Source organism: Calliphora vicina, chromosome 5 (genome assembly GCF_958450345.1).
Source record: "Calliphora vicina chromosome 5, idCalVici1.1, whole genome shotgun sequence".
Taxonomy (NCBI): Eukaryota; Metazoa; Arthropoda; class Insecta; order Diptera; family Calliphoridae; genus Calliphora; species Calliphora vicina.
Window position 1 is genome coordinate 4,261,493 of NC_088784.1, and position 19,535 is coordinate 4,281,027.

Sequence of the window (19,535 nt, forward strand, 5' to 3'; positions counted from 1 at the left end):
AAAAAAATTGTGTGTGAAAAAAAATGGTTACAAATATTTTTCCCGATTTTAACTCATTTGTGAGCCGATTTTTCCAAATTTAAAAAGCAACCTAAGTTATACTATAGCAGATATATTGATGTATTAATCATGTATGTAAGTTATTTGGGGGCTTCGTAAAGTTAATTTCAACATACAGACGGACAAGGCTATTTGTATATATAAAGTGTATACAAAAATGAGGTTATGGAATTTTTAAGGTCTAAGAAAAAACATATGGTCAATTCACAAGGTTCGAATAATGCTTTTTTATAGCGGAATATTACTTTCGGTTCGACTCTCAAAAATAAGGTTCTTAATTTTACATAACTTTTAACAACATATTTGGAACGATCAGTCGCTATTGCTCTTTATTTTAAATTATATTATAATTTTAATTGTACTCTAATTCTTTATAAATAAATAAAATATTTGGAACAGCAAATCGAAATTTCATTCCCATTTCATTGTTTTGTTCATAGAGACGAGAAACTCCGATTTGTCAAACAAAAATACAACAAATCATATGTCTGCTGCAACAACAAAATACATTGACTAGCACCAAAGTATATGAGCTATATTCTTTGCTAGCACGTATTTTGTTGTTGTTGTAAGAGTTAGGTTTTTGACAATTACGTCTCGGTCTTGTACCTATGTTACCCTATGGTTTTGTTTAATCTAATTTTAATTTAAAACTACATACCTATTACAAATTTATTTTCAAATAATTTATCAATTCCATATCCTTAACATCTAATGTCACCCGCCCCCGGTGCAGTGTCAACATGTAGGCATCCTGCAGCCTTTGCGTTAAATACAATTCCGACGATGTCTGTAAAGCCTCCATGGCTGTGGGTGTTATCTTAGTTACTTCGCTGGAAGCATCATGCATGAGTTCACGCACCAAACGTGAAAACGGTAACATGGGTATAAGATTATCGGTGCGATTTTGAAGAACTTGAACGTCTTTCCAAAAACGTTTTTCAAGTTGTAAAGGATTGCGGTGTTTTCGTGGTTTCCTAACGACTTGTTTTTTATCTTCAGCTGCAGGAGTTTCGTTGGCACTTAAAGTTGTTTCTTTAGGTATTGGAATTTCTTTAGTTAATGGAGTTTCAGTGCTTTTCGTTTTGGTTTTTCGTTGCTTGGTGAGTTTTTTGGGAGGCATGGTGGATTTTTGTGGCGATTTAGTAAGAGTAGAGAGAGGTGTGCTGTTTTCTGTGAAAATTTAAGGTTAGTTTTAAATTCGATTAAAATATCTTGCATTAGATGATTTTCATAGGTTTCTTTATATATTAGAAGATATGTATGTGTTGAATGAAGGTTATAAGTTTCAAAATTAACTTTGATGTTTTAACCATTCCATTAAGGAATTCATTACGTGTTAATTTATATGCTTAATTCCTTTTATTTCAAAAGCATTAATTAAATTTCTTCCATTGAGAATTCTTTCTTTATAGAATTAATTGCATACTGAATAGTCAACATTTTCTTTAGTTTAAATACATTACAAAATAACTTAAAAATTAATTGAACTGTCAAGCATTAGAGAAATTGTTAAACCCGCCACTAAAGCGATGGGGGTATACTAATTTTTCATAGCGTTTGTAAAATATTTAAATATTCATCATAGACCCAACAAAAAGGGTCCTTATCAAATTCTAAGCCTACAGTGAAGGACTTAGGGATCCTAAATGAACAAACTCGGTTGAAAAACTTGATATTTTTCCAAATTTCTTTAAAAATGATTTTGAATCTTGTTATTTCTGTTGCCAAATACAGACTTGACGAAAGAAATAATTTAAAAAAAACACAAACAATTTAATAAAAATGCAATGCTCCTAAGTATATCTTGTAGTTTCAACATATTCCTGTTTAATATTTTACCTTTATTTGTTTTGTTTGCTTTTTCAACACCCCCGCCACTTTCCTCTTGAGAACTAGCGGCTGTTCTTAATGTTGAACATCTGCGTGGTGATGGATTTTGTATATTGCTGGTGGTGAACTCCAAACCATAATCGGTGACATCATTTTCCGCATCGGGTGTACGAAATTCCGAAACATTATTCGCTCCTCGTTGTGATCTTAATGTGTTTTCAGTTTCTGGCGTTCCTGATGCTTGGTTGCTATTATTATCTATAGTTTGTTCTGGGCTACTATCATCAGAATCGGATTCGGCACTAGTTTCGCCCAAAGTGCCACGTTTTGCTAAAATTTTACTTTGTTTCGCTGATTTGGGACCAGGTTTTCTGTGTATAACTTTGGTCATTTTTTTTTAGAAAAATTCCTTTGGTAATAATAATAATAGAAATAAACAATTTACTTAAAAAGACCCGCTCTTTAGGAAAACAGTGTTGTAAAATGTTAATTGATTTGTTTACAAGGGTTTATTTTGACATTTCATTTTACAGTATTGTTGTTGTGTTTTTTTATAGTACAAAAAATAAACGTTAGAGGTCTCATTTTCTAAGAGAATTTAGACGCCATCTGTTATAATAATTATTTGTAAAAATATAACTGTATGGTTTGGAAATTAGCTAAGTTTAGTTTTTTTATATTGTATTTTTTCTCTTTTCCTTTAAAAACTTCTAATTCTGACACTTGTTTTGTTATAACTTTCTTAACGAATTTAATTCTGACATTTGTTTTCATGCACAATTTTCATTCAGTCTTGTTTTTTGTGTCGTTCAGTCAACACGTTTGGTAAATTTACGGTCGCTTAAGAAAACGCGTTTTATTGTGTAAAAAATAAACTTAATTTAAGAGAATTTAATATCATAAAAAAAGCTTACGAAAAACAAAACAATTGTTTTAAATTAAGCGGTGAAAAGTGTTTAGTGTGTGTAATTGTTAAGCAATTTATAAAATAAATCAAAAAATGCCGCAACATTTTTAATTAAAACAAACGAAAATCTATACAAAACAAAATAAGCAAAAATCACATTACATCAAATCAAACTAATAGAAAAAGAATACGAACAAAAAAGTGTTTTTATCTTAAAATCAATTAATAAAAGGTGGGAAAGTGTTTTATTAATTGTTTAAGAAAATAAATTAATACATATTTAAGAGTTTAAAGTATTTTCTAACAAAATATTAAGGGAATTTATAGGAAAATTAATTTAAATTTTATGTTTTTGCTTTTCTTTGTTCTTGTTTTTCTTATAGTATATCTCTGCCTGACTTTCGTCTTGTTGTTCTTTCTTTCATTCATGTGTGTGTTACAATTTTTTTATTTGTTATTCCTGTATTCACTGGTGTTTCTTATTGTGTTGTTTCTTTTGATATTCTTTTTTATTGTTGTTTTGTTTGTTTTTCTTTAAATAATTTTTTTTTGTTTATTTTTATCATGACATTCATTTGTTTTGTTTGTGTTTAATTCTTGTTGTAATCGTTTGTTTTATTACAATTTCCTTTTAACAAAAATCAGTGTGTTTTTCTTCAAAATTTATTGAATTTGATTTTGTCTGACGGATTCTTAAGAAAAATCGCGCTTTTCTTTATTTTATTTTTGTTTAATGTGATTTCGGTGTGTTGGGTCTGTTTTCTTGTGTTTTGTTTTGATGTGGTTTTCGTTGGAAACTCCATTAAAGGGCGTACGTATCTCAAATGTTTATGGTATTTATTTTATTTGGAATTTATAGTGTTATAAAATGAATTTTATAAAGTTTTGATATTAATTTGGGTGCAATTATTTAATTGGAATTTATAAGAAATAGTGATAGTTTGGACAAGAGATTTTCTAAGTGGAGCACTCCGCCTGTCGGCTCAGACACCAAAACAAATAGCTAGTATGTGAGTAGTACCTTGTTTGGTTTGAGATTTGTTGTTGACTTCAATTTACTTGCCTGCATTATTCGGTGCAGAAATGCAGAAGCGCAATTTGTGTTAGTAACTATTGATTTTTTATTTTATAATATTGGGTCAGACATTTGCTGCATTTTTCCCATTGATTTTGATGATTTTAATGAAAATTTAGTTAGCTACGGCTATATTTTAAAGCTGTGTTAATATTTTAATTCAATATGTTATTAGTCAAGCTAATTTGTTATCAAATATATTGATATTTTTCGCTATAAGAAACTGGACAGGAGAATCATGCTTATTCGCCATTTAACTTCTTTTCATTTTAATTCAATTTAAACTCCACTTCCAGTAAGAGTTTTAATGAAAATACATGTCTTTAGCTAGAAATTCTAGAACTTAAAAGTGAATTTCATCAATTTGTGAAAAGTTAATTGCTCCAAGTGATTTTTTGGAATTCGACATAACCTCCCTCCATCGCGAGGATTATACAACCTGTGACAAATAAGTATCTACAGTGTGAATAAATTTGATGGATGTGTGTGACATTGTTTGCATAAAGAAATTACGAAAATTTAACCGGAACCAACATTTTAGAATAATAACTGAATTCTAAAGAAATTGTCACAAAAAAAGAAGACTTAAATGGTCTTTAACTTCCTCAAATTGTGCAAAGAATGTCAATAAGGTTAGATTCCACAAGAAAAAAATAAAGGTATTTGATGATATTTTTAAATATTTCTTAAAAACATTTCGTGCAAAGCTATTTTAAGAAAGAAAAATCCAAAATTATAAGAAGGCAGTAAAAATCCTAGAAAATCGTTTAGGATTATAATTGTATTCCAAACACAATTCTCAAAAAGGAGGCAAAAGCTCTGGAACTTTTACACATTGCGGACATAAAACAAGACAATAAGAACCGATTTCCATGTTTCGATGAATTAACTATCATAAAGCTTAGATTCTTATTAGAATCTATGGTATTGAGACATTTAAGCATTATCCTTTTATTAAACAAAAACATAGTTCTACCTTTATAATTTAGCTTAGTATGGAGCAGGTGTGAAGTTCCACTCGGATACCATAAGGTCACGGAATCTTTCAAAGATTAGCTTGTAGTAGTGACAAATAGAAGGTATTACTTCCCGGTTCCAAATACTATGGTCCAGATCTGAGGCATGTCTGGCCATTTCATCTGCTACCTCATTTCCCTGTATATTACAGTGCCCTGGTACCCAATACAATCTGATTGAATAATATATCATGTGACATTTCAGAGCCTTAAGTATCGCCTGTCACTAAAGAGAATAATTTAATTTTTATGTGAAGATAAACATTTTTGCTTTCTAAATATTTTAGGACCCTTTCAATGGATTTAAAATGCGAATAATACAGAAAGTGGTGTAAATCATGCAAATATTAAATGTCATATACACACAGGTCTCGTTTTATGCGGATTCAAATTTATGCGATTTTTAAATTCAATTTTTTTTAGAATTTTAAAAATTTTTTAAATTTAAGATGTTTTTAAAGCTTTTTTACCATTTTTAAATTAAACCAATTTTGCATCACTGATTAATGGTTATAGTTTGTTTTTTACAAAATCAAATTCTTAATATACAGTGGTTGACAAAACAATGGAAACTTTTCCAAATATTTCATTAGTGGCCTAAAATCTGAAATATTTTATTTTAAAAATTTTAACATTTTTGTAGTATTTTTTTTGTATACTTTTATTAACTTAATTTTACAAAAAACAAAGGACATAATTAATTAAATTCTAAAAATGAGAAAACAAAATTAAAAGATTTCTTTATTACGGCATTGACAAAACAATGGAAACTTAGGTATTATTTTAACAAATATGGTCTAAACTTTGCAATAACTCAATATATTGTTGGGTATCCCTTATTTTTTATAACTGCTACACATCGACGATGCATTGAACCAATTAAAGAGTCAATGGTATCCTTTGAAATATTTTACCATTCCCTTATAACCGCCTCCGATAAATCTTTCTTCCTGGTGTAATTTTGGGTCCTTATTTTACGATCTACAATTTCCCATAGATTTTCTAAGGGATTGAGATCTGGCGATTGGGCAGGCCACTTCAAAACACGTACCTCGTTGGATTGTAACCATTCGGTTACAACACTAGAGGTGTGTTTCGGATCGTTGTCGTGTTTGAATCTCCAAACTAGGGGCATATTTTTCTCAGCATATGGATACATAACATCGTTTAATATGGTTCTGTATCCTATACCTGTCATGGTATCTTTTATAATATGAATTGGGCCCATACCTTGCCCTGAAAAACATCCCCATACCATAATATTGCCACCGTCAAACTTTACAGTCTTATTTGTGTACTTTGGATCTAATCTTTTTCCCTTTGGTCGTCTTACAAATGTTCTCCCATCACTGCCTCTTAAATTGTATTTGGATTCGTCGGAAAAGAGGACAGTATTCCATTTCTGTATCGACCAGTTTAAATGATCCCTGGCAAATTGTAGACGAGCAGAACGGTTCTTTTTAGAAATGGGTGGTTTTTCCACAGGACGATAGCCCTGCGACTAACTGTTCGGGTACTTATTTCTAATTTTAGGCTATTAACAACCTCTCGAGGAGTTATTTTTGGGAATTTCTTGAACTCTCTCGCTATTAAATTATCTTGTCTATGAGTAGTCTTACGAGGTCTTCCACCTAAATGTTGAGTTTTTACAGAATCGGTCTCACGAAATTTCTTTATAATTTTTGAAACTGCTGATTTATTTATTGAATATTTGTCACAGATACTTTTTTGTTTTAAACCAGCTTTAAAATCGTTAATTATTTTATTTTTTAAGTCTTCAGAAATCTTAACTTTAGCCATTTTCGTTAACTTTGAAAAAAAGCAATTATGCGAAAAACTTAGAAAAATAAATTGTGAAAAATTATTAGAATTTAAAAATAAAATAACTTTTACATCGTTCTTTTAAATATTATTTTCCTTTTACACTTCTTTCTTGCTGAAGTTTAAAGTTTCCATTGTTTTGTCAGTAGCGAAATAGTGAATATTTTTAATTTTGTTCCCTTTTTCCAGAATATAATTAATTATGTTGTTTGTTTTTCAGTTAATTTATATAAATAAAACTATACAAGTAAAATACTAAGAAAACAATTTTTATTTTAAAAAAATATTTTAAATTTTGGGCTACATATTGAATAATTGGAAAAGTTTCCATTGTTTTGTTAACCACTGTATAAGCTAAAAACAATGAATACCCCGATTTTTACCTATATCCCGATTACTTAGTCATTTACATAGACAATATAGATATCAAATTGAAGGCATTCCAAAATCGTATAGATAAATATAAATTCGGACCGACAATGGATCGGAAAAAATATTTTCAACATTTTTTTATTTCACCAAAAAAAGTGTTTAAACAAAACTTTTCATCTCACCAACAAATTTTGTACAAAATTTTTAAAAAAAATAAAGAATTTAAACAAATTATTTTTTTTTTAATTTTTAACTAAAAAATTTAATTAGTTTACTTTAATTTTGACAGCATTTTACTGACTTACCTCGACCTTCCTGACAATTTCTAGTAAATAATTTTTATTATGTAAAACAAAACCCACCAAAAAATAAACTCGATCTTTTAGATCACGCAAATAAGTAAACAAAATTAATAAATTGTAGCAAATTTTGTGTTTATCAATGTTTAAATATGCTTATCACACAACGTACAATTTGCTTTGAACTAAAGCCGACTACGGCGACACTGCTGACTACATATTTCGTAATATTTAGCAGCTAATTGGAATAGCTGCTAAAGTAAACAAGCAAAATATAAATTAAGCCCATAAACAAATAAAACAAACACTAAATGTTTATTAAATATTAGAAGAAATATAACAATTTGTAACACAGAAATACTTTAAATTTTATATAAAAATAACTAATTAATATTCATGCTTAATAATTATTTTATAAACATTTTATTTCTTTTTAGCAAATTAATAAATAAAACAAACAAACAAAAAATGCTTTTAAAGAATTTAAAGTAAAAGGAGAATAATTTTTTAATTTTTCTTGCAAAACTAAAAAAACAAATTGGCTGGCTTTAAAGGCCTACAATTTAATAAGCCATGGCTTATGAGGACAATAAGTCATCAGTAACAGCAACGACAGCAACAACTATTAATAATTTGGCTTTAAGACTTTTCAAATGCCATAAATTGTCAACTTTACAAACGTCAAAGAGCAATCAACACAACGAGCCGGAGGTCATTAGACGAAATAACAGCAACAACAGCAATCTAAAAATACCTAAAAATATCATAAAATCTCAAAATGTGACAAAATGCAGTCACTTAATTGCAACAACTAATAAAAAGTATTTGACACAACAAAAAATTTCCACCATATTAAAACCATTAACAACGTCAATACCAACAACAATAACAACAACATTGACAACGACATCAGCAGCAGCAGAAGCAGAAGCAGCAGCATCGTTGTCATCATGTAATGAAACAAATTTATCTTGTTTTTGCGTTGCCAATAACAGCAACAGCAACACAATCAGCAATTCCAATATCACCTCCTCCGCCAATGCCACTACAACCTACTACAAACACCACAATACCCTCAACAAACCAACAACCAGCACCACCACCACATCATCATCATCATGTACACCAAAAATAAGAACAGCAGTTACAGCTTCAGCTTCAACAACACAAATTTCTATTACAACTTGGAGCAGCAGCAGCTACAGCAACACCTTTAACTGCACATCGTTACGTTTCATTATCTTAGTTTTATATTTAATTTTAACGAGCTGTGTTGGCGTTAGTTTGCAATTAAAAAATGGTAAGTACAACATTTTATTTGTTGTTTTTTTATTTTTCATTACTTTACCATATACAAAATTGTTGTAGTTTAGATAAGTTTGGGAGGGGGCTATGGGTATTTGTGTTTTCGACACAACAACTTTAGATTATTTTGTTATTATCTATCTACCTATTGTTTTTTAACTTGCTTAAGACAAAAACGAATTGTAGTTTTTTTGTTGCGCTGAGTGCAGAATAAAACTAAAATAAAATGGTTTTCGTTTTGTGGTGCAATTAATTTTGTGTCGATAAAATAGTGAGTAACTATCATGTTATGGAATTGAAATAGGTTTTTTAAGCTTAAATAAGATTACAAATAAATTGAATATATTTAAATTCAAAAGATTTCAAACAAATTCAAATCCTACAATTTTCGATAAGAGATTTTAACAAAACATTAAAAACTGAATAATCCAGTACTTATGAACTGGACATTTCCATAAAAAAAATGTTCTTAATGAACAAATGATTGGGTGTATGACTTAAAAATGTGGGATTTTTGAACGCGGTATTTGGTTTTATTAACTTATATGTTTTTTTCTGAAGGAGGGTATACGTGGTTGACAAAACTATGGAAACTTTTCCATATGTAGCCCAAAATTGAAAATATTTTTTTAAAATATTTTTTTTTTTTTTGTATTTTACTTGTATAGTTTTATTTATATACATAAATTAACTGAAAAACAAACAACATAATTAATTATATTCTGAAAAAAGGGAACAAAATTAAAAATATTCACTATTTCGCTACTGACAAAACAATGGAAACTTTTAAACTTCTGCAAGAAAGAAGTGTAAAACGAAAATAATATTTAAAAGAACGATGTGAAAAGCATCCTGTTTACAGTTATTTTACTTTATTTTTAAATTCTGGTAATTTTTCACAATTTCTTTTTCTAAGTTTTTCGCATAATTGCTTTTTTTCAAAGTTAACGAAAATGGCTAAAGTTAAGATTTGTGAAGACTTAAAAAATAAAATAATTAACGATTTTAAAGCTGGTTTAAAACATGTGACAAATCTGTGACAAATATTCAATAAATAAATCAGCAGTTTCAAAAATTATAAAGAAATTTCATGAGACCGGTTCTCTAAAAACTCAACATTTAGGTGGAAGACCTCGTAAGACTACTCCTAGACAAGATAATTTAATAGCGAGAGAGTTCAAGAAATTCCCAAAAATAATTCCTAAAATTAGAAATAAGTACCCGAACAGTTAGTCGCAGGGCAATTGACGCTGGTCTTGGTTGCTATCGTCCTGTGAAAAAACCACTCATTTCTAAAAAGAACCGTTCTGCTTGTCTACAATTTGCCAGGGATCATTTAAACTGGTCGATACAGAAATGGAATACTGTCCTCTTTTCCGACGAATTCAAATACAATTTAAGAGGCAGTGATGGAAGAACATTTGTAAGACGACCAAAGGCAAAAATATTAGATCCAAAGTACACAAATAAGACTGTAATGTTTGGCGGTGGCAATATTATGGTATGGGGATGTTTTTCAGGGCAAGGTATGGTCCCAATTCATATTATAAAAGATACCATGACAGGTATAGGATACAGAACCATATTAAACGATGTTATGTTTCCATACGCTGAGGAAAATATGCCCCTAGTTTGGAGATTCCAACACGACAACGACCCGAAACACACCTCTAGGGTTGTAACCGAGTGTTTACAATCCAACGAGGTACGTGTTTTGAAGTGGCCTGCCCAATCGCCAGATCTCAATCAAATATAAATTGTAGATCGTAAAATAAGGACCCAAAATTACACCAGGAAGGAGGCGGTTATAAGGGAATGGCAAAATATTTCAAAGGAGACCATTGACTCTTTAATTGGTTCAATGCATCGTCGATGTGTAGCAGTTATAAAAAATAAGGGATACCCAACTAAATATTGAGTTATTGCAAAGTTTAGACCATATTTGTTAAAATAATACCTAAGTTTCCATTGTTTTGTCAATGCCGTAATAAAGAAATCTTTTAATTTTGTTTTCTCTTTTTTTGAATTTAATTAATTATGTCCTTTGTTTTTTGTTAAATTAAGTTAATAAAAGTATACAAATAAAATATTACATAAATGTTAAAATTTTTAAAAAATTATTTCAGATTTTAGGCCACTACTGAAATATTTGGAAAAGTTTCCATTGTTTTGTCAACCACTGTATCTGTCATTTATTCTCACTTAATTATTGAACATTATAGTGTAACCATCAAAGTTGTTTATGCTTCAAAAATGTCGAAGTTTTGCTTTACTTCTTTAATTTGAAAAAAGTGTAAAATACCAATGGCGCTTAGGAATTTCTCTGAATTTGGTGGGATCAAAAGGGTCCTATCTGCTGAAATCTGACCAGACGATCACAGGGAACCTGTATCGAATTCAAGTGCTTCATTTAAACAACGCTCAGCAACATGTTGCCATCCCTGTTAAAAAGTAATTAGAATGAAGTGGTTGAGAAGTTTTGCTTCACCCGCTTTATAGTCCAGACCTTACCCCGTCCGACTACTATTTGTTTCGATCAATGCAGAACGCTCTCTCTGGGATACGCTTCACTTTCGAAAAGAGTTTTCGATTTTGGCTTGATTCGTTCTTGGCTTCAACAGATGAGCAGTTCTTTCGGCTCGGAATCTATATGTTGGCAAAAAGATGAAGAGACTTTGAATAAATTTATATTTTCGGCTAAACTGAGTTGTTATCATGAGAAAATTAGACGGAGAACTAAAAAAAATATTTTTGTTCTTAATCTTAGCTACTTTTAACGACAATTTCTGTTTAGTATTTATTGTTTACTACAAATTAAAAGATGCCGAACAAAGCTTGATTAACGGTAAATTGTTCATTGATTTTATTCTTGTTCCAATGTCACGTTCTGATACTCCCAGATCGCTCTAATAAAGTGGTGAAAATATGTATTCTTAACTAAATTTAATGGCCTTAACTACAAAACTAACTTACATCTAATAAATACTCCATTAAATTGATATTCAAAGTGTGTCGCGTTCGCGATAAAAAATATTTTCAGCTAAACAGAGTTGTTATCATGATAAAATTTGACTGGAAACAAAAAATATTTTTGTTCTTACTCTTAGCCGCTTTTAACGAAAATTTCTCTTTAGTATTTATTGTTTACTACAAATTAATTTAAAAAATAAAATTAAAAAGGTCGAACAAAGCTAGATTAACATTGAATTGTAAATTGATTTTGTTCCTGTTCCAATGTAGAGTTCTGGTATCTAAATCCTCGTTTGTTATCAGTATTCCCAGATCGTTCTAATAAAGTGGTTGTAAATATGTATTCAAAACAAATATTAGTGGCATCTTGCATCTAAGTAAGACTCTCTTTTAAATTAATATTCAAAGTACGTCGCGTTTGCTATCCTAAGTGTATCTGACATAAATCCAGATCATGACAACAGCTTGTATTTTAATAATTTTGTTTTGCTCCCTTAATTATAAGCATGAAAATATATCAAAGGTGTACGAATGTCACGTTCGGTATCGTGGAAATGCTCATATTGACATAAAATATCCTGCATTACAATGTTTCATTATTATAGACTTTGAAAAATTGATTATTATTGAAAACATAAGACAAAATAAGCGAATATAATATTGTAAATTTTAAGTTTGTGGAAATATCTAAAATAATAGTTGGTTTATCAAAAACATATTTTTGGGAAAACTAAATTTATTTTGAAGAAAGATTTAGGTTTTCATGTGCTAAATTCTCAAGTTAATTCTTGAGAAATTCACTGAAATTTATTATTGCCTAGTTTAGTTTTTCAATTTTAATTTAACAACCTATTCACATTCTGTCTATTGAAATCAAATGTTCATAATTGATTTCTAGTAACACTTGACCATTTATACTCGTAATTCATATACAATATTGTACGAATATTTGTATAATGAATGTTGGAAAGAAAAAAAACAATCGTTTAGTCAAATAAATTGCCCTAATCATTAGAAAACTTTCGTCTTTGATTTTTTCTCAAGTGCTATTGTATTCATTTTTTTTTATCCCTATTCTAACAATATATCACGCCACACCATCATCAGCGTCTTCAACATCATTAGCAGCAGCCAAGTTCATTAACATGCATTACGCCTTCGAAAATGAAATTCGAAGGAATGAAATTATTTAAAAAAAAATAAATATAAAAAATCAACTTCAAAAGACGTCTATTACAAAAAATATATATAAATTTACTATGAGTAAGAACGAATGACTCGAATTTTTTGTGTGTATTTCAAATTGCAGCCTAGCAAACATACGAAACATGTTAAAGTTCCTTCCTTCACTACTTTTGAAATGCATTAGGAAAACTTGTTATTCTCAGTTCTAAGGATTCCTGTTCAAAATTTTTAAATTCACAAGTATGTAGTTGATCGAAACTAGCAAAATATAAACATTCGTTTGATTTGAAATTATGTATTTGAGAAATTCGTTTCTTAAATTTGAAACTAAATTTCAAGGCTTGAGCAATGAAATCGAATCTATATTTAACTCCATTTACAATGTGTTTGCTGGGTTATTAATGTGTATTTGAACTTGTACAATTTCGATTTGTTTTTCGTTTTTCAATCCTATAAATTTTACAAAATTTTACATGTTTGTGTGTGAATTTATACAATTTAAGGTTTTTGTTGCGGTCTTTTACTACATAAATATACAACAACAAGCACAATACATATTCTGCAAGTGGCATCACATGAACAACAACAAAAACAACGGCAAAAAATTTACCCTTGAGCGCCCTTAATGCATTGAATTTTCAATTGTTTGTTTGTTTGTGTACATGTACAATATTTTCTTTTATTTTGTTTTTGTTGATGTTGTAGACTTGTGTTTGTTTGTTGTTTGTATTTATATTTACTTAATGATTGTCAATCGGGAAGTTAGCTGCTGTTGTTGGCCCCCCTCCCTCTGCTCTTGTTTTTCTTACTCACTCTTGTTCTTAATGGTACTTGTCAATATTTCTATTTTATTTACTTAGATTTCTACATACATCTGCACAGTCACTCACTCACTTACTCACTCATACAAGTGTTAAAGTGTATGTGTTATATTTTTTTGTTTTGCTCTTATTTTGGCAAATTTTCTACCAAATTTACTTTCCTATGATTGTTAAGGATGTTTGTTATACCCTACACCACCATAGTGGGGAGGGTATTATGCGTTTGTGCAGATGTTTGTAACGCCCAAAAATATTAGTCTAACACCCACCTTAAAGTATACCGATCGACTTAGAATCACTTTCTGAGTCGATTAAACGATGTCCGTCCGTCCGTCCGTCCGTCCGTCCGTCTGGTTGGCTGGCTGGCTGGCTGGCTGGCTGTCCATGTAAACCTTGTGCGCAGAGTACAGGTCGCAATTTTGAAGATATTTCGATCAAATTTGGTACATATTACTTTTTCGGCCCAAGGACCAAGCCTATTGAAACTGGCTGAAATCGGTCCATTATTTCACCTAGCCCCCATACAAATGTCCCCTCGAAATTGGACTTTATCGGTCATAAACATTTAATTTATCTATGTATCTACACAAATTTCGCTCCAAATAAGTTTTATATATACAAAATTCATGTCACCAAATTTTGTTACGATCGGTCCATAATTAGTCATAGCTCCCATATAGACCCGCTTCCGAAAATCACTTTAACGTGCATAAATCGCTTAAAAATGTTGGTATACACACAAAATTCAACATAGTTAACTTTAATATAGACATAAATCACACGACCCAATTTCATGGTGATCGGTCCATAATTGGTCATAGCTCCCATATAAGGCCCACTTCCGAAAATCACTCAAAAATATAAATTATTGATATTTTAAAAGAAAAATATTTTTACTCATTTACTTGGTGTAGGGTATTATATGGTCGGGCTTGACCGACCATACTTTCTTACTTGTTTTTCTCTTGTTGTTGTTTTTCTTGTTGTTGTATTATTCTCCATCTTTTTCTTCCTTTGCCCTGTGCCAAAATGAAGAAGAAGCTGATGAAAAAAAAAAACATTTGTATGTACTTTGTCGGCACATAATTATGGTCTAGTGATTATCATTTAATTAAAAAGTTTAAAACAATTTTGAATTTAAAAGCGTATAAATTATTTGGATGGTTTAAGAGAATATAATTAGGAAATTATGTTTAATGAAGTTTTTATTTTTGTGTCTGCCTTTTTTTTATATTTCTTCTAATTGCGTGTAAAATACTTTTTAAGGAAATAATTTTAGAGCAAGTTCACCATTTAAAATGTTAATTAAAAGTTATAAAGTATTTAAATACAATTTAGTTTTATATTTAAAAACTATAATTTTTACCAAACGATTCCTATATGAAACAAATATTGTTTGGCTTCATTATCTCATCGTGGGAAAACTTTTGGTTGCAAGTTGTTTTCCGATATGTATTATTTTCTATAATACATATCGGAATTTGGGACTATCGCTATGTAAATTCTGAGAAATTTGTTCATACATAACTGAGATAATGAAGAATAAACAAGATTGTTTCTAGTTTATTAAACAAAAATTAGTTTTCATTAAAAATGTTTAGTTATTTTGCCAAATAGTAAAAAAACATGTTCAAAAATTTTGTTAAATATTTTTGCAATAATTTTAGAAAAAAAAATCTCAGTCAATTTTAATTAAGCCCATTTTGCAGAGCAAAATCTAAGACTTGAGATACAATCCAAATTTTTCCAACAAAATCGTAAAATTCAGGAAAACTTCTAAAGAAAATATTTTTTTTTATAAAATCTTTGGATTTTCATTTCAAAGTTTTTTACAGAATTTTATTGTGGATTTTTCTGCACACTGTTATTAATTGTTCTTCTGCTTAAAGTATACCAAATATCTGCAGTTCATGCTCCTTTCAATAGTTTCAATATTTTTTTTTTATACCCTACACCACCATAGTGGGGAGGGTATTATGCGTTTGTGCAGATGTTTGTAACGCCCAAAAATATTAGTCTAACACCCACCTTAAAGTATACCGATCGACTTAGAATCACTTTCTGAGTCGATTAAGCGATGTCCGTCCGTCCGTCCGTCCGTCCGTCCGTCTGGTTGGCTGGCTGGCTGGCTGGCTGTCCATGTAAACCTTGTGCGCAGAGTACAGGTCGCAATTTTGAAGATATTTCGATGAAATTTGATACATATTATTTTTTCGGCTCAAGGACCAAGCCTATTGAAACTGGCTGAAATCGGTCCATTATTTCTCCTAGCCCCCATACAAATGTCCTCCCGAAATTGGACTTTATCGGTCATAAATGTTTAATTTATATATGTATCTCCACAAATTCCGCTCCAAATAAGTTTTATATACACAAAATTCATGTCACCAAATTTTGTTACGATCGGTCCATAATTAGTCATAGCTCCCATATAGACCCGCTTCCGAAAATCACTTTAACGTGCATAAATCGCTTAAAAATGTTGGTAAACACACAAAATTCAACATACTTAACTTTAATATAGATATAAATCACATGACCTAATTTCATGGTGATCGGTCCATAATTGGTCATAGCCCCCATATAAGGCCCACTTCCGAAAATCACTCAAAAATATAAATTATTGAAATTTTAAAAGAACAATATTTTTGCTCTTTTACTTAGTGTAGGGTATTATATGGTCGGGCTTGACCGACCATACTTCCTTACTTGTTTTTAATATTTTTGTTTGGATAGATTAAATGCAATTTCGAATCACAAACGTACTTTTTCCGCAGTTGCAAAACGGTATTTCTTATTGATGCAAGAAAAAAAGTAGGTCCTTGTGCAGGCGGATTATAACTCACAAATTCTATATTTTGAGTGATCGGTAAAATATTCAGAAGCAACTAGAATAAATTACATAGTCAATAAGTCCTTTTTAATTCAAAATATTAAATAATATTTTCGAACTAATTTCAAAATTCCAAATGCGGTAAAATTATCTTATTTTGTTGCAAACATACAAATAAAAAATTTACAAAACAATTTTCAAAGCTATTTTAAAAATTCGAAATTAAGTTCGACATTTTCTATCCATAAAAATGTGTAAAATATAGAAAAATATTTCCAATTTCATAAGCTTTTTTATATAAAAATCAAAAAATAAATGTTTTTGACCAATTTCGAAAAATCGAAATTATGTTGGAAATTTTGAATATGACAATTGGTTGATTAAAGCAAAATTTATGGGTAATTAATAAAATAAACTTTGTAAAGAAGTTTTAAAGCTTTTTTAGAAATTTGAAATTAAGTTCGAAATTTTCGAACATATAAAAATGTGCTAAAAAAAAAAATGAAAAATACGCATTTTTAATAAGGGTTTCTAAAAGGTTATATAAAAATCAAACATAAAGATTTCTGACCAATTTCGAAAATTAGATATTAAGTTTGAAATTTAGGAACATGTAAAAATGTTTAGAATATAAAAAAATATTGATGTTTAATAAGCTTTTCGTATATAAAAATAAAAAAAATAATTTTTCTGACTAATTTCGAAAATTCGAAATTAAGTTCGAATTTTCGAATATGACAAAATTTTTTAATTAAGCAATATTTGCATATCGAATATGTTTGTATGACTAATAAATTTTATTTTCTCACTAAATTTGAAAATTCGAAATTTTTGAATATATAAATATCGCTTAAAAAGTGCTTATTTGTTGCAAATTTCCAAATAAAAAACTTTGACAAGAAGTTTTAAAGCTATTTTGAAAACTCGATATTTAGTTTGAAATTTTCGAACATGCAAACATTTTTTAAATTATAAATATTTTCTGGCAAATTTTGAAAATTCGAAATTTTCAAATACATATATGAAAATCGCTTAGTTTTAAAAAAAAACTTTGAAAAGAAGTTTTAAAGCTATTTTGAAAATCGATATTAATTTTGAAATTTTCGAACATAGTAAAATCTTTTAAATATGGAAAAATATGCATGTATAATAAGCATTTCGTATATAAAAATAAAAATTAAATGTTTCTGACCAATTTCGAAAAATCGAAATTAAAATTGAATATTCGAATATGACAAAATTGGTTAATAAATGCAAAATAATGCCTATTTAATAAGATTAAGACTTGTAAATATTAAATAATTTTTTCTGATTAATTTTGAAAATTCGAAATTAAGTTCGAAATTTTGTTAATGTATAAAATCGATTAAAAAGTGCTTAAATTTGAAATTTGTTGCAAATTTCCAAATAAAAAAACTTCGAAAAGAGGCTTTAAGCAATTTTGAAAATTCGATATTAAGTTTGAAATTTTCGAACATGCAAAAATGTTTAGAATATGGAAAAATATTCATGTTTAATAAGCTTTTCTTATATAAAAATAAAAAAAATAATTTTTCTTCGAAAATTCGAAATTAAGTTCAAATTTTCGAATATGACAAAATTTGTTAATTAAGCAAAATTTGCATATCGAATAATAAATTTTATTTTCTCAATAAATTTGAAAATTCGAAATTTTTGAATATATAAAAATCGCTTAAAAAGTGCTTATTTGTTGCAAATTTCCAAATAAAAAACTTTGACAAGAAGTTTTAAAGCTATTTTGAAAATTCGATATTAATTTTAAAATTTTCGAACATAGTAAAATCTTTTAAATATGGAAAAATATGCATGTTTAATAAGCATTTCGTATATAAAAATAAGAATTAAATGTTTCTAACCAATTTCGAAAAATCAAAATTAAGTTTGAATATTCGAATATGACAAAATTGGTAAATAAATGCAAAGTAATGCCTATTTAATAAGATTTCCAAATAAAAAACATGTAAATATTAAATATTTTTTTCTGATCAATTTTGAAAATTCGAAATTAAGTTCGAAATTTTGTTAATATATAAAAATCCATTATAAAGTGCTAAAATTTGCTAATTTGTTGCAAATTTCCAAATAAAAAACTTCGAAGATGCTTTAAGCAATTTTAAAAATTCGATATTAAGTTTGAAATTTTCGAACATGTAAAAATTTTTTAAATATGTAAAACAATGCATTTTTAATAAGCTTTTCCTATATAAAAATTAAAAAATTAATTTTTCTAACTAATTTCGAAAATTCGAAATTAAGTTAGAATTTTCGAACATGACAAAATTGCTTAATAATTGCAAAATAATGTATATTTAGTAAGTTTTAGTGATTTCTAAACATTAAATAATGCTTTCTAAACGATTTTGAAAATTCGAAATTTTCAAACATGAAAAATATTTAAAAAAAAAAAAATTTTTTTTTATTTTTTAAATAAAATATTTTTAAAACATTATATTGAAATCTTCTAAATATGAAAAAATATGCAAATCTTATAGATTTTGGTAAATAAAAACCAAAAAAATTATGTTTTCTGAAGAATAAAATTCGAATATTCGAGTATGTATTTCAAAACTGAGATGGAATCGCTATTCTAATATATTGCATATAGAACCATGGTTTTTCTTACTGTTACTATTTTAAGCTAATACCGAGTAAAAATGACTAGAAAAGGTTTCAACAGTGAAAAAAATTAAAAAAAAATACTAAAATTTATTATATAAATATGTCAAAGGACCTTTTTTAACTTACTCTATTCATATTTAAAAAATAAATATGTTTAAAAAAATTGAACGGTCCCTGACATTTTCTTTCTTACTTTGTGCTAAACTTTTTCTGACGTAACATCATCCATATTAAATTTCTTAAATATTCTTTATGAACAAGACAACAAGAAAAGCGGAACAAAAACTGATGACGATGATGTCAATAAAATAAATATTTGTATAACACAGCTCTTTTCTTTTGATGTCCTTTTCACTATTATTACTTTTATTACGAATAGTGTAAGCATACACGTTGCA

General features: G+C 28.6%; 2 protein-coding genes across 2 annotated transcripts in view; one reads left to right on the forward strand and one right to left on the reverse strand.

The window, feature by feature from the left end:
- Positions 1-724: 724 nt before the first annotated feature.
- On the reverse strand, positions 725-2,284 carry cid (centromere identifier). Its single transcript, XM_065510885.1, has 2 exons — positions 1,903-2,284; positions 725-1,233 (listed from the first exon to the last, which is right to left on the reverse strand). The coding sequence occupies exons 1-2, from the start codon at positions 2,282-2,284 to the stop codon at positions 725-727; spliced, it is 891 nt and encodes a 296-aa protein (XP_065366957.1).
- A 5,602-nt stretch (positions 2,285-7,886) lies between these two features.
- Positions 7,887-19,535, forward strand: part of arr (low-density lipoprotein receptor-related protein 6) — a 124,666-nt gene continuing 113,017 nt past the window's right edge. The window contains exon 1 of the mRNA XM_065510847.1: positions 7,887-8,683. Coding sequence (XP_065366919.1) covers positions 7,957-8,683 — 727 coding nt within the window. The 5' untranslated portion in view covers positions 7,887-7,956. The remainder of the gene's footprint in view (positions 8,684-19,535) is intronic.